At 40.5% G+C, this 20,796-nt stretch overlaps 1 protein-coding gene across 3 annotated transcripts in view; it reads left to right on the forward strand.

Annotated features, from left to right (window-relative positions):
* Window positions 1–20,796, forward strand: part of Ralgapa2 (Ral GTPase activating protein catalytic subunit alpha 2) — a 271,244-nt gene that overhangs the window by 26,351 nt on the left and 224,097 nt on the right. For all 3 annotated transcript variants that reach the window (XM_085696826.2, XM_085696824.2, XM_048455526.3), the window contains exons 2-3: window positions 2,420–2,530; window positions 8,059–8,111. In XM_085696826.2, the coding sequence (XP_085552952.1) occupies window positions 2,420–2,530; window positions 8,059–8,111 (164 nt within the window). The remainder of the gene's footprint in view (window positions 1–2,419; window positions 2,531–8,058; window positions 8,112–20,796) is intronic.

Raw genomic sequence — 20,796 nt, forward strand, 5'->3', positions numbered from 1 at the left:
AGTATAAAGTGACAGTTGGGACATTTGTGGATTTCTTTGAGATATTAATGAGCGATCCCATTTCTGAAGGATGAGGCCAAACTAGTTATAGGATGGATGATCTGGGAGTCACGCCAGTATCACTAGGGGAGCTAAGTGGAAAAAAGTTTGGAAACTTTGAGGAGTGTAAAGACATCCCAGAGGGTAGAGTGTAGGGCCTGAGGGGGACAGTCATGTGCAGTGGAGGTGCAGACAGGCTGGCAGTGGGGTGGTGTGGTTTAGCTGACAGTGAGAGGTGACTGGGCCACCTGTTCTTAATGCTCTGGCAGAAAGGGCATTTAGTGCCAGGCTTGCCAGTGGTTTGAGCTGCAGTTAAAGCATACACAGCCCTCCCTGGCAGTCTGCCTGCACCTCCACTGTATGACTTCCACCCTGTTCTTCCCCTGTTCTGGGCCGTGTCCTACTGCTTCATTCCTTGGGGCATGCTGGATTCCTGAGCGAATCAGGTCTTCTCTGTTAGATACAGTCCCTGTCCTCACAGAACCTACAGTCTCACTCATACATCATTAAACCCTTGATATTTTCATAGATCAGTTGAATAAAAGAAACACCCTACAACAGTCAGTGCTAAAATAATGACTACCACTTGTATACCTACGAAACAGGAAATCCTGAGATCAACAGAACATAGATGTCATGTTGCAACAGGCAGATTGTGAACAAGGCTGTCAAGGATTCCTAGAAAGCCTATGTTGCTCCTAAGAATGACAGTAGTCATTTGTTGGTAAAGTGCTTGCTTAGTATGTGTGATCCTCTGGTTTCAATCACTTGTACCACAGAAAGCCAGGCATGGTACTGGAGAAGTGGAGGCAGGAGGATTAGAAGTTCAAGGTCATCCTCCACTATGTAGGAAGTTGGAGGCCAGCTTGGGTTAAAGACCTTGTCTCTAAATAAACCAATAAGCAAACAAGTGAGTAAATCCATAGATAAGAGAGCAAAGGTGTTCCCTGGTGGCTGACACTACTTTTTCACCAAGGTCAGTTTGCCAGCTACTAGGAGTCTTCTGTTTGGTGGTGCGGTAAAAATAGCTCTGTAGACTAGGCTAGCCTCAAACTCAGAGATTCACTTGCCTCTGCCTCTCAAGTGCTGAATTAAAAGCAGGACTTAACCTTTTGAGTCACAGCTTCCTTATGGAATTGAAAACTCTTGTGAGTTTATAAACATTTTAGATGCATTATTCTGAAGAACTTGTAAAAAATTTAACATAAAAGGGCCTTCTATGGTAACCAGAGGAAGTCAGTTCTGTAGATCCCATGCTGTTAGCTCTATGGCTTGGGCACCGCAGAGAGTGTGCAGTGGAGTTACAGTATTAGTCAGGACTGCAAACCCAGGGAATATTATTCTGTGCAGAATGAGTGGCACTATCCGTTTCTTTTCTTGAATAATCTTTAGAATTTTGAGGCTGTTTCTAATTTCCCTTATATGTATCATTATACGGCATTAACTCCAGTAATCAGGATCTTAGAAAAATGAACAAAGGTTTGTTGAAAGTGGATAACCTCCCCAGCTGAGGTTTTTGCCTGGGTTGAGCAGGCTCCTGGGAAGAAGGAACCCGATGGGAATGGTAACTGTACCACCCACCTCTCTGGCATGCAGTCCCCATCACAGCAGGAATGCAGGATTCACAATATCAAGGGGGAGTGAGGGCGGGGCACCTTGACGAGGGAAGGAAGGGGACACGTGAGCCCAGTGCATGACTCCAGGGATCTATTGGGAAGACGTGCTTGGTCACAGTGCCTGGAGCACTGTGGTGGTGGAGAGGGAGAGAAGGTTGGTCTGTGTAAGACCTCCACCAGTGATCTCCATAAGTCCACAGACTGTTCCCTCTTTGAGGCCCTGCCAAAGCTGCTTCTTCTATGACTCTCCATGTCTTCTTCTCCCCAAAGAAACTCAACAAACCAATCTACTTTCTCCAACCTTTCACCTGATCTGTGAGTGTTGTCCCCCAGCAGTCCTGATGGTCTTTCATGGCCCTCACAGTTTCTTACACACTGGTGTGGTGAGTGGTGCCCCTTGTGCAGTTCTGACTTCTCTTAGGTGAATAAACAAACAAGAATACGGTTTTGTTTTTTTTCTCATAAGGGAGTAAGACTAGCTTTATTTTCTTTCATTTCTGATAGTGTTTGTGAATATTTTTTAATTTTTTGTTTTTTTCTTTTTCTTTTTTTAATTAATTTTTTATTTTTTATTTTTTATTTTTTGAGTAAGGGTTTCTCTGTAACAGCCCTGACTGTCCTGGAAATAGAAATCACTTTGTAGAAAAGGACTGGCTGAGATACACCTTCTAACTAATGAATGCTGGGATTAAAGACCTGAACCACCACACCTTGCTATATTTGTGATTTCTAATAATGATGTAAATGCAAATTTCTCTTTTCAGATAATGTGGATGCAAGCGATCTTAAGCAGTTTTTTGAGACCAACTACTCTCAAATATATTTCATATTCTATGAAAATTTTATAACACTGGAAAATAATTTGAAGTCAAAAGGTAAGCTTTTCTACAACTCTTTTTTGAGTATACAGGAGATTCCAGATATTACATTGTCTTGAGCCACAAGTTTTGCATTTTTAAACTTTCTTCCCGGGCTTTGAGACATCACTCTGGTGGACTGGTTGGCATCTTTGTTTCCCTTGAGTGTTTCTGTAAACAGGTGTTAATTGAACAGCAGATGGCTAAAGGGAAAATAGAAGGAACCCACAGAAGGCATGAATTCCAAAGGGATAAATTATTTAAAGAGCAGGGGAGAAAAATAATACAATAGACATTTAAAAAAATCCAAATTTAAGATTAATTTGGCGGCACAAGGTATAATCCCAGAACTATGGAGGCAGAAGCAGGGAAATCATGAGTTCAAGACTCATACATAGTGGCCTACATAGTGAGACCTTGCTACAAAGAGCCAGACACAATAAAGCAACCTCAGCAGCAGAATCAAATTCCATTAAGAGGGATGTGAAATGAAGTCAGGTGTCTCCTTTACCCATACCTTCCATCCTTAGAGATTTTTTTGTATTACCAATGAGTTTTGTTTGTGTATGTTTTCATATTTATGCCCATATGTAAAATAGTTTTCGGAAAGCAAACTGGCTATGGGAATTTGGGTGAAGGAACTGTGTAGCTGGGAAACCAGACTATCCTCATACTTCTTGCTGTTTCTCCTTGAGCATTGTTTGACTTATGTGTGTTGGTTTCCTCCTGTCAGCAAGAAGCAGATTAACAGATACACTAGGATTTCAGCACAGAGCTTGGCACACAGCACCTGGTTAGTAAGGACCATTATTGTCTTTGCCTTTCCATTTCATGTCATCTGTTTGGGAAATTAGGGAAAACAAATGGAAGTGTTTTTCCCAGTCTCTTACACCAAACACAGCATACCATTCTGCTGCTAGAGTCCCCAACAAACATCAGCTGGTGCCCATTAACGCCATTCAGTCTTGTCAGGCTGCAGGAGGTAGTTTCAGATCATCCTGCAGGCTAAGGGTTTGAGTGCCACAAAGCTGCCCCCTTTAATGACAGTTGCAGGTTCTAGGTTGCTGCCTGTGCAGTGACAGAATGCCAATAATTAGGAATCTAATGCTCTCTTCTCAGGGTGGGTTAATTTGCTAGAGGAGCTGAGAGAATGTAGGGAAACACCTTACCTGTTTATGTTTATTACAAAATTTTTGTTCATTTACTGAGTTGCACATGAATAATACAGATTTTAAAGGGAGCCTATGAGCAGATGAAGCTGTGTGTGAAATCTTGGAAGGTCCTGATTATGGATTGCCATGGAGTTGAAGAATACTCAGCATGTACATGATGCGTTCTTCACAATCTGGGAGCTCCCTTATCCAGAATCTCTTGGGTTTAATGGAGGTTTCATTATGTAGGCATGATTGGTCACTCTATTAGCCATAGGGATGAACTCAGCCTGAAGGTTGTAGGTGGGTGGATGGAGCTGAAAGTAGAGTTTGAATGGAGAACAGCATTGCAGGTAGAGGACAGAGCCTGAGCAAAGGTAGTGTGCCTTTAGGGCATCTGTGGGGAATGTGTTTGTTTCTTTTTCTTGCAACTTAAGGTAATAGAAAGAGGTATGTAGGAAATCCTATCTTGAGCCTTGACTTCCAGGCTGAGGATTTGGGACTTTGCTTTTAGTTATTTCCCATAAAAACATTTACCTCTGAGACAAGTTAAGTGATGAGTGAATAGGCCCAGAGGTGAGTTGGGGGACTGACTGGTACTGTCACTCTCACGAGAGCTGCTAATACAGCAAGGTGGTGATTAAGGGAGGAGGAAGAGTTCTTGTGAGACTGGATACATAGGAGAGGGAGACGTCAAAGAACCTTTCAGGGTCCCAGTTTGACTTATGAGGTTTGATTGTAGCTTCAGAAACCTTCAAGGAGAACAATATTTGGCAGGCAAGAAGATGACTGCAGCTATGACCAGTCTGTATTTGAGGTACTTGTGAAACACAGAAATAAGTAATGGCTGGGCAGCAGAAATATAGGTTATCTTAGCTTGGGAGAAGGGGATAGAAGGCTGCTGTTGCCAAGGGAGAAAGTATGTCAAGGAACAGGGAGTCAGCCAATAAAGAGGAGAGAAATACATTAGTAGAAGGGTGTTAGGAATTGTGTTGTCACAGAAGCCCAGGGGAGAGATTTCAAGGCATGCAAGATCAGAGAGCCTGATGATGCAGAAAGATGAGGTGCAGTGAGATTGGGAAGTGAGAGCTCATGACTGACCTGAGAACATTTCTTGGTGAGGAACTGTCAGGAGTTGACAGGTGGGCATGGAGCAGAGGGATATAGAGCTGAGGAAAGCACCCGTGGAGCTGCTGTGTGTTGAGTGTGCTTTAGCTGGTCATGGGGAGAGTTGCTACGGACTGTACCTAACTACATGTAGGCAGTACGGAGAGAGATAGCAGATAGAGTGGGGCTTGGAGAAGGAGGAGGGGTCAAGTAAACAGTAGAGAGACAGAGATGAGTGCAGAGTGGCTTTTTTTGTTTAACGAGAAAAGCTAGAGGATGCATGTAGACAGATTTTTTGGTTGGCTGGAAAGAAAAACTGAAGGGCTTCCTGAGGTACCCCAATTGCTGTGATCAAACAGAAGTGTGTGGAGGAGAAGGGCTATGGACTCAGGGTTCAGTGGGCTCTGGTATGCAACAGGGGACTCAGAGTCTTACCAAGAGTTTGGGACTCTAGCCTACATCAGATGACGCAGTAGCCTATGCCAGGGATGCCAGCGTGTGCTTTTCTTAAGGTGTTTCTCAGTTTCTATCTCCAATTTAAGCTGGTATAAATCTTGAACTTAAGAAAATTTATTTTGGCCCCAAGCGTAGATATGCTGAATGTGAAATGGTCTGTATTTACTTTGCTAGTTTTGCTCTGCTCTACTTTGGTTTACAGGTATGTGGAGGAGAAAAGGGTCATGTTTTTTGCAATCAAAATAGCTATTAGCTGAGTGTGGTAGCTCAAGCCTTAACCCCAGCATTCAGGTGGAAGCAGGAGGATGGATCTCTGTAAGTTCAAGGCCAGTCAGGTCTATGTAGTGAGTTTGAAATTTGCCAAAGCTACCTAGTGAGACCTTGTTGCAATACACCTGTGTGTGTGCACGTACACACACACACACACACACACACACACACACATACACCCCAAAATAAAAAACAAAATAGCAATGAAAAAATTAAAATATCAGATTTAAAAATAAGCCAACTGTCCAAAATTATTTTGTCATATCTCATTTTCCCTTCTTTCTTCCTCTATTTTCACCTTTTTTTTTACATCTATTCTTTTAGAAAATGGTAGTATTTCAAAACTGTATTATTTAGTTTGTGCAGTATGAAAAATCACTCCCAAATTTAATGCCTTTAAACAACCATCATTCCATGTGTGATTCTCTAGGTCTGCTGGGAAGTTTTTCTGGTTTAGCCTAGCTTCTGCTTCTTGGTCAGCTGTTTTGAATGACCTCACTCACATGTCTTACAGTTGACCAGAATGCTTTACTTCTCCATGTAGAGATTCATTATCCAGCAGGCAGTCTAGATGATTCCTTTACAGGGTGGCCTCAGAGTCTCAGGATCAGCCAAAATGTCTCACATCTGCTAGCGTCACATTGGTCAAAGGCTATTGTGAGGCAGTTCAAGGGAAGGAGACATCTGTTTATGGTAGGGAAAAGACTGTGCCCCATTTTGGAAACTCTCACAGAGATTCAATGTTAACCAATAGGAACAGTGGGAGATTTTTAGAAGCTCTTGCTTTTAGTGCAATCTGCATTGGAGTGCAAAAAAGAAAGTGAACCCCTCCCCCCAAGAGAAGAAAAAAGTGTTTACTAGGAATAATGAAATCACTTTATGGTAACTTCAGGTTTTCAGTTATTCAGTACAAAACTTTGGAGATGCTGTCTGTCTTCAGAATGTATCATTGACCTGTCACCTTGCCCATACTGATTATCTAGACTGGCACTAGCTTTAGGAAGGGTCTCCTCACTTCTATTCTTGTGCTTTCTTCTACCCCATTTCTTTTCAGAATGGTAACTGAAGCCACAACTCACATAATCACTGTGAAAAGTCCTCAATGGCTTTTCATTCTCAAATCACTGTAGTGACTTTATCTGATCTGCCTTCCTTTGCTGCACCTACTCTCTAAACCCATCTGCTCAAATCTTCCCCATCTTTGCTCTAGCCTCCAGGTCCTTCTGGCTGTTTTCTGACATGTTTAGCTGCAGGAACTTTGTCTGGCCCACTCTCCCTGCCTGGGGTGTGACTCCCTCGTATTTCTTTAGAGATTGCTTCTTTGCCCATTGTACATCTTTGCCTAGTTGTCGCTTTTCCAGCAAAGCATTTCCCAACTTCCCAGGGCAGAATTGCATATTGGTTTTAGTATTCCTCATTTGCTTTTGATCACGGGTTTCCTAACTTATTTATAGTTTGCCTTCTACTGTCAAAATGTAATCTTCCCCAGAGTAGGGAGTGTTGTTTGTTTGGTTTATTCCTTTGTCCCCTGGGCCCAGCAGAATTCCCGAGAAACAGACAGTTTTTAGTATTTGTAAATGAGAATTCAGTTAGGTCAGGAGCCTGCAACTGATAGCTTACTTGACTTTTGTTTTGTCCTTGTTGTTGAGACAGGGTTTTGCTGTGAAGCCTAGGCTGGCCTTGAGCTCCTGTGATTCTTGACCTCCCACACTAACAGTATTACAGTCGTGAACCACCATGCCCCACCAGATTCGTTGAATACAGTCATCTCCCTTCATTTATGTACAGCCTGTGGCAACAGAGTCTGATAGTTGAAAGAGAGATCTGAAAAGCCTAAAATATTTACTTAAGTTAGATGACTTAAGCTACATGCTTAGCACAATGTCTGGGACATACTATAGACAATAAATGATAATTTCTGCTGAAGGCAGGTAGTGCAGTTTTGATATTATTAATTAATATTATCAAAAGGGCATTGTGGGGCTGTGAATGTAGTTCAGTTGATAGAGTGCTTTCCTACCTGAGTTTGATTCCAGCACCATATAAAACTAAGTATGGTAGCATACCTTTTGTAATCTAATCCTAGTACTTGGGAGGTAGAGGCAGTTGAATCAAAATTTCAAGGTCATCCTTAGCTACAGATCAGGTTGGAGGCCAACCTGAGCAACAATGAGACCCTGTCTCAAAACAAAAAAAAATGAAGTGTGTGAAATTGTGTAATGAAGGAGACAGATTCTTGTCTATAGATGTCATGCTCTGTGCTTGTTAATATTATCATGGTTTGCCCTGTGCGTTTTTACCATAATTTGAGCTGGTGAGTATCTAGTTAAGAAACAAAGTTTAGAAAACATGGACGTTATAAGAGAGTAAGAGGTAGCTGTGGGTGATATGGACCTGATGTACCAACTCAGGGCCCTCTTTCAAGCAGTGCTCCCCCGGAGTGTTGGTAGTTAGTTCCTAATGCATGTCTGCAGCATGTGAGATGCCTTTCAGCATCATGTATGAGATTCTAAAGCTTAAGTACTAACATGTTGACTTATTTTTTTTTTTCTTAATTTCCAGGGAATAATAAGTCACAAAGGGAGGAGCTGGACTCCATCCTCTTTCTTTTTGAGGTAAGTTTTGGTACTATTATTATTATTGCTACTTATTATTGTTATTATTTTAGCTTTTAAAATCCTTGTTAAAAATACAATACTTTATTTGATCCTTCATTTTACCTGAAGACAAATAAAAATGGCTGTGCATGGCTGTACCTTGCCCTCTCCCTACTTTTACAACAGATACTGCTAAAAGTGTTCATATGACTTTTCTTTTTAAAAAATGTACTAAAGTGTCCCTTGTGTGACCAACTAGATGTTAAGGTACTAGTTGGACGAGTAAATACATTCTAAATAGTAATAGCTTTTGCTGCTTTCTTTTCCATATGAACTTTCATGTGAGTTTTACATAAATGTTCTATGTCCCCAAACTGCAGGTGATATACAGAAACTCAGTTCTCCACATATATATGTAATATTTTAAAACTTATTTTTATGTGTGTGGATGGGGGTGTGTTGCCTACATTTGTGTCTGTGCACCAGATGTTCAGTGCCCTTGGAGGCTAGAAGAGGTGTCAGATTGCTGAGGATGGGGTTACAGATGGTTGTCACCTGCCTGGTGTGTGCTGGGATTATACCTGGGTTCTCTTGCAGAGCAACCACTGACAGGGTTTTTGCATACCTGTGTCTCTGTGTGCACAGGTAGTCTTTAAAGCTGGAATGATGTTTGCCTGTGTGTTTTTTAATTAAATTAGATTTTATTTAGGTATATGTGCATAATTGTGCTGCAGGCATACCCCACAGCAAGCATGTGAATGTCTGCTACAGTAAATTCTCTCCTTTCACCATGTGGGCCCCAGGGATTGAACTCAGGCTGTCAGGCTTGGTAGACGGGACCTTTACCTGGTGAACCATTTTGCCAACCTCTTGTCAGTGTCTTTGCTTTTGAATGTTTTTGAGACAGGGTCTCTTCATGTATCCTTAGCTGTCTTAGAACTCTGTGTAGACCAGGCTGGTCTTGAACTTGAAGAGATGTGCCACCACATCCAGGGTTTGGCAATTTTTTTGTGTGTTAAATATAAAATTCTTCTTGCTCAAATGTACTAGGCAGGTGCTAGTTTATGAACATCAGAAGAACTAGACTCAGAAATGAATTACAAGTTCTTTCTTTTTAATTCTTTTTTTTTTTTTTAAGACAGAGTGTCTCTACATAGCCCGGGCTGTCCTAGAACTCTTTGTGTAGACCAGGCTGGTCTTGAACTCACAGAGATCCACCTGCCTCTGCTTCCTAAATGCTAAAATTAAAGGTGTGTGCCACTATGCCTAGCTTATAAATGAATAAATTGTAAATTAAGAAAAAACATTTACTTACTTATTTGGTGTGTTTGCACATTTCACAGTGCATGTGTGGAGGTCAGAGGGCAACTTTTGGGAGTGGGAGTTCTATCTTTTTACCAAGTGGGTTCTGGGAGCAAACTCCAGCACTTTTCTAGACCGAACTACATAGTGGATCCCTGGATTATAAATTCTCAATGTTAGTTATTCATAGTTTGAAGCAGTATGTGCATAGTTTGATATAAAAAGATAAACTGCAGCTGGGCCGCTCGCCTTTAATCCCAGGACTCAGGAGGCAGAGGTGATCTCTGCATTTGAGGCCAACCTGGTCTACGGAGTAAGTTTTAGCATAGCCAGGGCCACATAGAGAAACCCTGCCTCAAAAACATACAAACAAACAAAAAAATTAAAAGTATATGTGGGTACATGTGTATATATGTATACACACCTGTAAAGGTCAGAAATCAACCCTGGGTGTTGTTCTTCAGGAATCACTGTGGGTTTTTTGTTTGTTTTTGAGCCAGGGTTTCTTACTGGAACCTAGAGTTCCTTATCCAGCTATGCTGGCTGATCAGAAAGCTCTAGGAATCCTCCTGTTTCTGCCTTCTTGGGACTGCAATTACAAGCAGGCACCACCATGTTTGCTTGTGTGGAAAGGACTTTACTAATTAAGCTACCTCTCCAGCCCAAAGAAGAAAAATGTATGACTGTAAGTCAGTCCAAATGTGCAGACCTGGCTGGAGGAGAGGCTGGGAAAGGGAAACTCCGTGGGTGAATTGAGTGGAGTAAAGTGTGGCATGGGACATTTCCAGCCCAGAATTTGGTTGTGGCAGATCACATTAACTTGTTTCCATTTTTAGTTTTGTCAAATTATTTGAAAAATATAGATGTGTTTTTAAGTTTTCAATTTTTTTTTCTCTGCATTAATAGATGACGACTCTTGTGTCTTCCAGTTTTAAATCTTTCAGGGACTGATACTTTGCTCGCATTTAAGAATTTGTATTTTTTGTGTTTTTAGGTAATTTAATTTTTACATATTTAAACTTTTCATATATTTTGATCATATTCCTTCCCTTCTGTAACTCTTTCCAGATCCTCCCCTTTCCCTACCTAACAAACTTCATGTTCTTTCTTTTCCTTAAAAAAAAGGGGGGGCACTCCCCCACCCCAAGCAGCGACAGTAACAGAATCCCAACAACCATGGGGTCTGTTTTGTGTTGGATAGCTACTTCTGAGTATGAGGCCTGCCCTGGAATGTGGTTGGTTGAAGAAAGTTCATTTTTCCTCTTCTTATAGATATCAGTTGCAGATAGCTTATTGGTTAGAGGTATATTTTATATCTCTTAATTCTAATATCCAAAATACTTAGTAGTTAAAATCTGTTGGTTATCTTTCCCAACACAGTGGCTTCTTCTTCATCATCATCTTTTTCTTTTTTTTGCTTCTGTTATGAACTCAATATGAATAACACAGATTTAATTTCTGTTAAGCCTTTCTTTTTCTAGATGTATTTGTTTCAACTTTTGACAGGAATTTGGGAGTAGTTTCAATTAGAATTCTTTTATATTCCTTTGAGGGTTACTAATGGGCTCTCAGGTTGAGTATCCAGAACTTCTGAGGGTAAGGCTCAGGGACTAGAAGGACCAGACATCTGTCCAGTATAGTGTTGGCATGAGAATAAGCTCTTTGGCTTCTGCATTCTTCTTTGCTTGTAGATCACAGAACTTTCTTCTACCCCTTTTTCGTTTCCTTTTTTGCTTCTGTCTCTTCTACTATTTTTTGTTTGCTTATTAGTTTCCCTGAGTCCTCAAAACCATGCAAAAACACTGCTTTGAGAGTTCTATTTCTTGTTGTTCCTCTTGACACTAGTTGTTCCAAAGGTAGGAAGCCTTCAGAATTCTGAGTCCTAATCCTCCCACAAAGGAAGTTTGATGCCTTCTTTCCTGTCTAGAAACTCCTTACTAGGGAGGAGGCTATTAGTGATACATTACTCTTTACAGAGAATTAGTTCCTTATATAGAAGAACAAATATATATTATTCAAAGCTTCATAAAACTTTTACTTTGCATAGTAAATATTGGTGAATGATACACTTGTATTCCTTTTGTTTATGCTGTGTGCTCTGCTCTAGCTTTGTAAGTAATTTGTATGTCTCATTCTGGGCACTAAGCAACTTCATTGCTACTTTCTACGTTAGAAGTGGTTTCTGAGGGCTCTGAGATGAATACTCACCAACATGTAAATAATTGAGAAAGGCTTCTTTTAGAAGAGGTAGAGTTATTGATATGTTAAATTACAGAAGTGATCCTGTGCAGGACTATTCTATAAATAAGAAAAGGGTTGGAAGAGAGCCTAGAAGGAATAGAGTTATGAAGGAGGACTGTGAGAGAGCTACACCTGGCCTTGGGAAGGGCCAAGCGCGAGGGCAGCTTTGGCAATGGAAGCGGTAGTTTTACAGTGTTGTCATCTGTTGGACAGTACAGTTTCCGGTGAAGTTAGTGACGAACAACTAAGGCTGATAGCTCAGGTCATAAATTCCAGGCTGTGGATGATTGTACAGAGATGAAATCTGTTTGTCTTTACCTTCAGTGGGAGTACATGCCCCTCTGGAAGATGACCTGGCTAAGTGACACTTGCAACATCACTTAGGATTTCTATTCCTGCTGATTTATGGAGATGATTGTCATCCTTTTTTAAAATATTTGTTTTATTGTTGGCGGAGACTACTTATTCATTCCTGGCTGCCCAGACCCAAGATAATCACATACAAACTGTATTAATTACAACACTTTTTGGCTAAGAGATAGCTTAAGTGTATTGCTAGGTAGCTCTTATTTCTTAAAATAACCCATTTCTGTTATTTTATGTTTTACCATGAGACTTGTGGTTTACCAGTAAGGTTCTGGCTGGTAGCTCACGTCTTTCTCCTTTGACAGCTACATGGCGTCTCTCCCTGACTCTGCCTTTTTTTCTCCCAGCATTCAGCTTAGTTTTCCTGCCTAACTCTATTCTGTCCTGCTATAGGACCAAAGCAGCTTTATTCATTAACAAAACACATTCACAGCATACAGAGGGGAATTCCTCATCATTTTATTGTTACTGTGTATGACTAAATTTTCATTCTTTTTTGTTTGTGATATCTGTTTGTCTGTCATGGTTGGTCATTTCTAATGGAGATGTAGTACCTTAAAACACGAATTTAATTGCCATCTTACATTGATTGGAACCTGTTTCACAAGGGACATTCTGTTTAATCCTTTCCTTCTGAAATAGATTGTCTTTCTAGGTTGATTTTTTTTTGTGTGTGTGTGTGTTGCTGTTGGTGGTCACATGTAGGGCTTTGACCTTTGAGTTACATTTCCAATTTTTAAAGATTTTATTTTTAATTATGTGTATATATGTGTGTGCATGTCTGTGTGGGTTTGTGCATGTGAGTGTAGTACCTGCAGATGCTGGGAGAACCCATCAGATCTGGAATTTTTACCAGAGGAACTGAACTCAGGTCTTCTGCAAGAGCAGTATGTATTCTTAACTGCTGAGCCATCTCTCCACCTATTGGAAATCAGTCCTAGCATTGGAAAACATGGATGCTGTCTGTCTTCAAGCTGCATTCTGCAGAATATTTCTGTCAACTCATGCCCATTTTTTAAAAGATTTATTTATTTGTTTGTTTGTTTATTATACAATGTTCTGCCAGCACCAGATTTCATTGCAGATGGTTGTGAGTCACCATTTGGTTGCTGAGAATTGAACTCAGGACTTCTGGAAGAACAGCTCTTAATTGCTGTGCCATCTCTCCAGTCCCTCATGCCCATTCTTTTTTTTTTTTTTAAGATTTATTTATTTATTTATTTATTTATTTTGTTTACTGTGTTCTGTCTGCATGTGTGCCTGCAGGCCAGAAGAGGGCACCAGATTTCATTACAGATGGTTGTGAGTCACCATGTGGTTGCTGGGAATTGAACTCAGGACTTCTGGAAGAGCAATAAGTGCTCTTAACCTCTGAGCCATCTCTCCAGCCCCCCCCATGCCCATTCTTAAGCATTCATTCATTCATCAGACAGATGGACAGTGTACATACTTCATGCCGGGCTCAGGTCTAACTATTGGCAATAGCAATAAGCAAGACAGATGGGGCCTTTGAAGCCCGTGCTAACATTCATGGTAAGCTGAAGAGTTAATTGGGAAGAATGAACTTATATCAGAACTCCAGTAATGACCTTCTGAGTTAAGAGGATTCTGGCCGCCTTTTTTCAGTTATCATTTGGTGGTAACCCTTGAGGAAGTTACCTGCAGAGGGGAAGGGAAGGATGCTTAACATGGTGAGGAACCTGATGACTGGGCCTCAAGTTCATATTGTCTCCTCTTGAGAACCATCTAGATGCAGTCCCCAAGAGGCTATTTTCAATGATACCTAGGATTTGTCTAAGTCAGGTGAGATCAGGCCTCCTGATATGAAAATGACTATAATGAAGAAAGGTTTTAATTATATTCGCTCTTCCCTTAAAGCAGGAAGCATGTCACACAGAGTCACAGAAGGTTGCATAGACATGAAATCAGTGGGCACAGAGAGGGCTGAGACAGGAGCTTCTGTTATGTTCGTAAGAATGGTCAAGGCAAGGCGAGCATACCTAACAGAACTTAGGGTTATGGAGTTTGAGTCATTTGAGCTGACTCTAGGCTGGTTGTTCATATCTGGCCACAGAGTGATTCTGGGAGAAGGCTCAAGTCTCAGAGTGTGAAAGCACAAGAAAGGATTTGGGATTGTTTGGTCTTAGGACCTTTCTACAAGAATTAGCTAACCCAAAGAGGGCCAGTTCTTCGCTTCATTGAGGCCATAGACCATTAATATAAAGCAGACTGCCACCTTGAATTCCATCCCTTTTCAGCAGAGAAATAGGATGGTTTAGAAGTAGTATGAATTTATAAAGAAATAAGAAAAGTTCTAAAATTTCATAGTAAGGAATTTCTTCACTTTCCCATACTTGATTAAAACACACAGAGAAGTGGTTTAGTTTACAAAGCCTGTACGTGTTCTGGCACTATATTCTATCCCCCGCTGCCTCCATGCACACATCCACACAGCCATACCTACACACATCACGAAGTTTGAAATTATGTTTAAATTCAACACTTGATTTTCAGAATCCTTATTCTAAATTTTACCAAAATTATTATCCTTCTGGACATCGAAATGGGCTCTTTATAGTCTGTAAAATGAGACCAAGCTGGTCTGCCCTTCAGAGTCCTTCATCCCCTGGGTAAGAGTGAAGCTTTCCTCCATCTACATCTGCCATTGTCCCTCTCTGGGGACGGGCTCCCTCAGCTCCAGGCTACTTTGCCATGCACTTCTTTTTGCTGTTTCTCTTCTGCCTTTTAGATGATGTGTGGTTCTTTCCAGGAACTTCAGCCCCCCACCCCCCTTTTTTTCTGGTCCACTCTTTCTGGCCCTGTTCAAACTCATTGAATTCTTCTGGCGAGTGTTGCTGGGGTGAGGAGTCTGGAGTGCTCATTCCTCTAGTGAACTTGTGTAGTAAGCCACAGTGTGTGACCATTTGTTTGTTTTCCCTTAATGTGGCATAGCCACAGCCTCTTAATGAGGCCATAAAGTTCCCCAGCCCCAGCAGCCATTACCTGCAGTTCTTTGTGTCCCCCACAATGATTTGCACTTGTTAATATTTATTGTTGGATTAAAGTCTCTTAAATTCTCAACCTCTCTCCATTGGTATTTTGCATTAATAGCATTCTTTCTCCCACCTAGAACTTGCTAGAAAAAGGAGACAGGGATCAGAGATGTCTTGGTCTGGATCATCTTGGCAGCAATAAGCTAACGACCTTGATAGAGCGCTTAAACCTTTCTTTGCTTTGGTTTCTGTAAAGAGTTGGGTAGGATGAGATGAGCCTTGCGGTCTCTTCCAAGGGTGTTAACCTGCAGAACTGCAACTGTATCTTTGTTTGAAGTGTCCAAACAAGTTCATGGAAAAGTCCTCTTTTAGGATGGGAGTTAGTCTTATTCTTCCATTTTGTTTTAAATTTTAAAATAGTTTTATTAAATTTTATCTGTTTTATTTATGTATATCATCTATTTAAAATATTTTATTTGTGTGTATGAGTGTCTTTCTGCATATGTGTCTGTATATCATGTGTAGTAGAGAAGCTGTGGAGTCTCCCAGCTACCTCACCTGAAAAGTCATTCCTCTTTGTTAAACATGGGTTAGATTTTCACCTTACTGTAGGTCTGTCCTTGTGTGGTAGGGGTTTTACTGTAGTAGATTTCCTGGGCTTCTTGTTCATCCCCAAATGTCATGGCTATGGCTTGACTTCCATGGAGCAGGGAAACGTGACTTCAGAGCAGCATTCTGTCAACATGAAATTGAAAAGCCATGCAAATTTTATTCTTTTGTTTTCATGCTTGCTTTGGGATGAAAATGACATTACTACAATGGCAAATCAGATTACTCAGTACTTTATCACTCACTCCACGACACCTTCCAACCCTTTTCACTCCTACCCTTACCCCAACCTTAAGGATGCAAACTCTTGTCATTCCAGGATGGGATACTGTGTCTCTTCTCTGTTCCTCCTTTGGTGGAAGGGGAGTCTGGTCTGGGAAGCAGTACTCAGGGTGACAAGTAGATGTTTGGGATTCACTCACTCCAGGCCTCCATGAGTGCATTCTCTTTCCTCTTCATCTATTTGGGAATGCTAGGTAGGCTTCAGGGTCTGCATCTGCAAAGTCTTGCCACACGCTATGCTCAGGGGTCACTGGTGAGCCTTGAGCTGCGGTGGGTTTTATATCCTACTTTAGCAGATTTCCAGGTGAGCTTGTAGAGATATTGGGTTTAACCTCTCATGGTTCTTCAAAGTAGGGGAAAAGACGTATATAGACTTTCCTGGTAGCAGTTAGAGGACTTGTCCCAGCATGGTGCCAGGAGCTCTGCAAGTAAGGTGAAACCAAAGGCCGTCCTTCATTCCTGTGACATTGGGTGGATTTGAATTCCTCTCAGTAGTTTGAATGTTGATTTTATTTCTGTAATCTCTCCTTGGTGCTTGCATTTACTGGATACTGGGGACATATTAAGACAAAGGACCAAAGTCTTTTCCCTTGCTTTTTTGTAACATTGTTATTCTGATGTCTGCTTTTGTTTGTGAACTCAACAGACTAGATGGTAGAAAGAGTATAAATGTTTAGTTTATTCTGGATATAATTTGCTTATTATATTGTAGTGTATTAATAATTTGAATTAGAGCACCAAAGTCTGAAATGAAGGTGTCTGTTCCAGTGGATAAAGTAACCTCCACATTGCAGGCTACAGTCTCTCTTATGAATTGTGACCTAGAGGTGAGAAACTTGGGATTGGCCCAACAGTATATTGAGTTACTGAGTTACCTTGGAGGAAGGAAACCTGGAGCAAGGTGTTTGTGGAAGTTTGAAATTACATTCTTGTGATTAATTAGCTGCTGTAGCACAGGTACCCTACCCATTCCAGCGTGGTAGCAGCTGACCTGTGGTAACTGACACCCTCAAAGAAGATCATGTAGATGACAGTTAGGAAATGCACATGAATCCTTAGAAGGTAATGAAAGAAAACACATCAACACTTAATGACAGGGTATTCACAATAACAAGTGAGCATGTTGTGTTATGTTAGAACAGAGCACATCTTCTCTCTTTATGTTGATTTCACACTAATGCTGAGACATTGTTTGCATGAATTGGTTTCTTACATTCACTTGGAGAGTTGTACGGATGCTTGCTGTATTGTAAATTAGAGAGTGACACCTAGTGTTTGGTGTGCATGTGACACTGGATAGGAAGGAAAAGGGCTGACTTGAAGCCTTCCTTCCAGATAGTTGATCGTGCAGACCTGGGGCATTCACTGAATGATCTTGACAGCATGGCTAATCCAAGCTAGTCTGCAGGTCTTTGGTACTCTAGAGTCATAGAGGGAAACATTTAAAATGTAAGTTTCTGGGGTGGTGAGAACCAAGTTACAGCATTTCATGTGAACTTGGTTATTTCTCTCTCACTGCTTATGCAGACTCTTTCAAAGTGATTTTTTAAAAATAAAAAATTGGCATGGAAAGGATAGCTAATTAGTTATTCTAGTACAAAAATAGGAGAGAGTGAAAGACGTGACAGCTTTTAGTAAAAACCCAAAAGCCTGATGAAGTGGAGACTAGCATGGCAGCTGTGGCCCTGGCTGGCACTTCTAAGGTGAGGTGCATGTGTGCACATAAGATTCTTCTGAGAGCTGGTATTTCTTCAGGGCAAAGCCCACCTCATAGGACACAATTCATGCCACTAGGTGAAAGACTTGTGAAATGTCCAGTGCAAGGTTTTTTCCCCTTAGGGTTAGATCTCAATATAATGTGCAAGTGAAAAGATGAACTTATGAAATGTATCATATCTCTGCTTCCAAGGTTTTCAGTGTTGCATGATAATACGTAATGAAAGGTTTTTAAATTTATATATTAGTACCTAATGGGAATGGTTTTGTGGTTTTGCATAGCTTGTACTGATTGCTACCGTGGCCTCCTTGCAGAGCCTCTTGCTGTCTGCTGGAGTATGTTACTGTCTGGTCTGTAGGGGCAATCTTCTGTTCCCTCTCCCTCTGCGCGCCCTCTCCAGTGCTCTCATGTAATGCAGTTCTGGTTTCCATTGCCTTCAGGACTGTGATTGCACTCCCACTGCCCTTTCAAGGGCCTCTTCATCAGACCTCTGCCTCCTCATTCCTGTCACCTGTCTTATTTTCGTCTCCATTGGAAACCTCTTAGAAGTCCTGAGGCCAGCAGAAAAGCTTTCTGGGGGTAGGGTAGACACTGTTTAGTTCTCCTGAAATAGCCTTCTCTTGTAGTCTCACCTCTTTGATTTCTTCAAGATCCTGTTCAAAGGTATTTCTGCCTTTCCCCCTTAGATTATAGCTGTCAAGGCAGGGATGGTGTCTTTTGTTTATCTTTGGTCTCTCGCATGGTGCCTGGCGCAGAATGGGCACTTAACAAGAAAATTAATTAATTAAACAGACAATTTAAACTTGTACCCTGTGAGTGATCCATTTATTGAATTCATTGCTTTCTTGTGAGTACATGTGCATACATACATGCCTCATGAGTAGTTTGTGTTTTATTATCAAGTTTTGTGTGTTTAAAAGCCATTTCTGATGAAGTTGGTCTTTCCTAGGGGAATTTAACCTGCTTATACTTAAACTTTTTGTGAAATAATCAACATTTTTTGCCTTTATCTTTGCTTTAGGAAGAGTTACTGTTTTTTGGTTTGTGGAATATGCTTTGCAATTTGAAAAGTATAATTTATATTTTCTTTCATTCTGGTACTTATCTTTAAATTAATAAAACAATATCCTTCTTTTTTTCTAGACCTAGAAAAGGTGTTTAATAGTAACTTTGTTTTTTTAACCCTCTATGTATTTTGTATTTCTCATTTCTCAGCATTTTAAACAATTTATATCCATGTTATTTTATTATAGTATTTTTAGATGCTTTTTCTCTTGTGTTAAGTGATTTGAAAAATCTATTTTTATTAGCATATTACATACCAGTTATGTAAATACATCCCACTGCTATAGGATTTTTATTTCTACATTCTTATTAGTGAATTACTTTGATTAATATTTGTTGCTAGAATGTGAATTATGTACTTTGTTGCGGAAGGGAAGATAATGTGGCTGATGTACTTGTAGCTCAGGAATACCTTTCCTTGAACTTCAGGTATGTATAAGCATGTATAGGTGACTACATAATTTTCAGATCATTGCACCCCTCTTCTTTGATGTGTATGTCTCAAGGTAGCTGTAATTTGCTGCAGATACATTTACCAGGAACTGCACTGTTGTGCAGGTTCTTGGTCTGCTTTGGATTTCTGTTGTCCTCACATTCTGTCTGGATTCTAATGCCTACTCAGTGACTCGTAATCAGTTCATCACACTGTCCTTTGGAACTTATTGCTGATGAGAAGACAAGGTCAGCCTGATTATTGCTTGATGAATAAACTACATTTTCGGTTTGGTTTTCCCTAGTGCTTTTAGTTTTGTCAGGCATTTTCCTTTGTTCTTTTATGTGGTTCTGGGGAATTTTGTGATGTACAATGTTGAGGCACATGGATAATCTGTAGTAGTCTGGATTCATGCTATCCATCTTCATGTAGTTAATGTTTTCTAATTTCAGAAGATTATTTAATTATATATCTATTTTTTACTTTATACATTAATTTTCCTAAGTTTTCATCATCTCTTCAATATTCACTTGAGTCTTTGAGAAAGTGAATCAGAAATGCTAAAACCAAATTATCCATTTATTTATTTGTTTGTTTGTTTTTGAGGAGGCATTTCCATTTTTCTGTAGGATTGTCTCCTTTTTGGAACCATTGTTCCAGCTACATTTACTTTCTTGGGATGAAGTCACCCTGCATGCCTTTTTACCCCTGTCTGAGTTAGGGTTTACTCCTGCTGTGAAGAGACCATGACCACAGCAACTCTTCTAAAGAAAGCATTTCACTGATGGTGGCGGCTTCCAGTTTCAGAGGTCCAGTCCATTATGACCATGAAGGGGAGCATGGCAGCGTGCAGGCAGATGTGATGCTGAGGCTGAGAGTGCTATATCTTACAGGCAATGGGAAGTCAACTGACTGTCACACTGAGGGGAGCTTAGGAAAAGAGACCTCAAAGCCTGACCCTACAGTGACACATTTCTTCCAACAAGGCCATACCTCCTAATACTTTTGGGGGTTATTTTCTTTCAAACTTTCCATAGCTGCTTTAAGTAAATTTAAGTAAACGATAATCTTTCTTATATGATACCTTTGCCTTTATAGGTCTTCACTGATATGTTTTCCTTTAAAAAATTATTTTCCATATTTATTTTAGATGTCTTATTGAAATTTAACTCGTGTTTTTCCCTGAGCTAAGAAAAATATTGTGTCTTAAGCAATGACCTAATCATGTAATAAGATTTAAAATGTTTGGAGATACATTTCCATTTTCAGTTATCTTTATTAAATGCCACTTAGTGTTACTCTGTTGTCTTAGTTAGGTTTTTTATTGCTATGACGAGATACCATGACCACAGCTACTCTTATGAAGAAAATATGTAATTGGGGTGGCTCACTTACAGTTTTAGAGGTTCAGTCCATTATCATCATGAAGGGGAGCATGGTGCCATGCTGACAGATGTGGTACTGAAGAGATAGCTGAGAGTCTAACATCTTGCAGGCAACAGAAAGTCGACTGAGACATTGGATGATATCCTGAGCATAGGAAACCTTAAAGTCCACCCACACAATTATACACTTTCTCCAACAAGGCCATACCCACTCCAGCAAAGCTACACCTCCTAATAGTCTCAATCCCTATGAAATTTTGGGGGACAACTACATTCAGATTGCTATACCTACCACGTTAGGGTAGTGTTC

This window comes from Myodes glareolus, chromosome 10 (genome assembly GCF_982192425.1).
Source record: "Myodes glareolus chromosome 10, mMyoGla1.1, whole genome shotgun sequence".
Taxonomy (NCBI): domain Eukaryota; kingdom Metazoa; phylum Chordata; class Mammalia; order Rodentia; family Cricetidae; genus Myodes; species Myodes glareolus.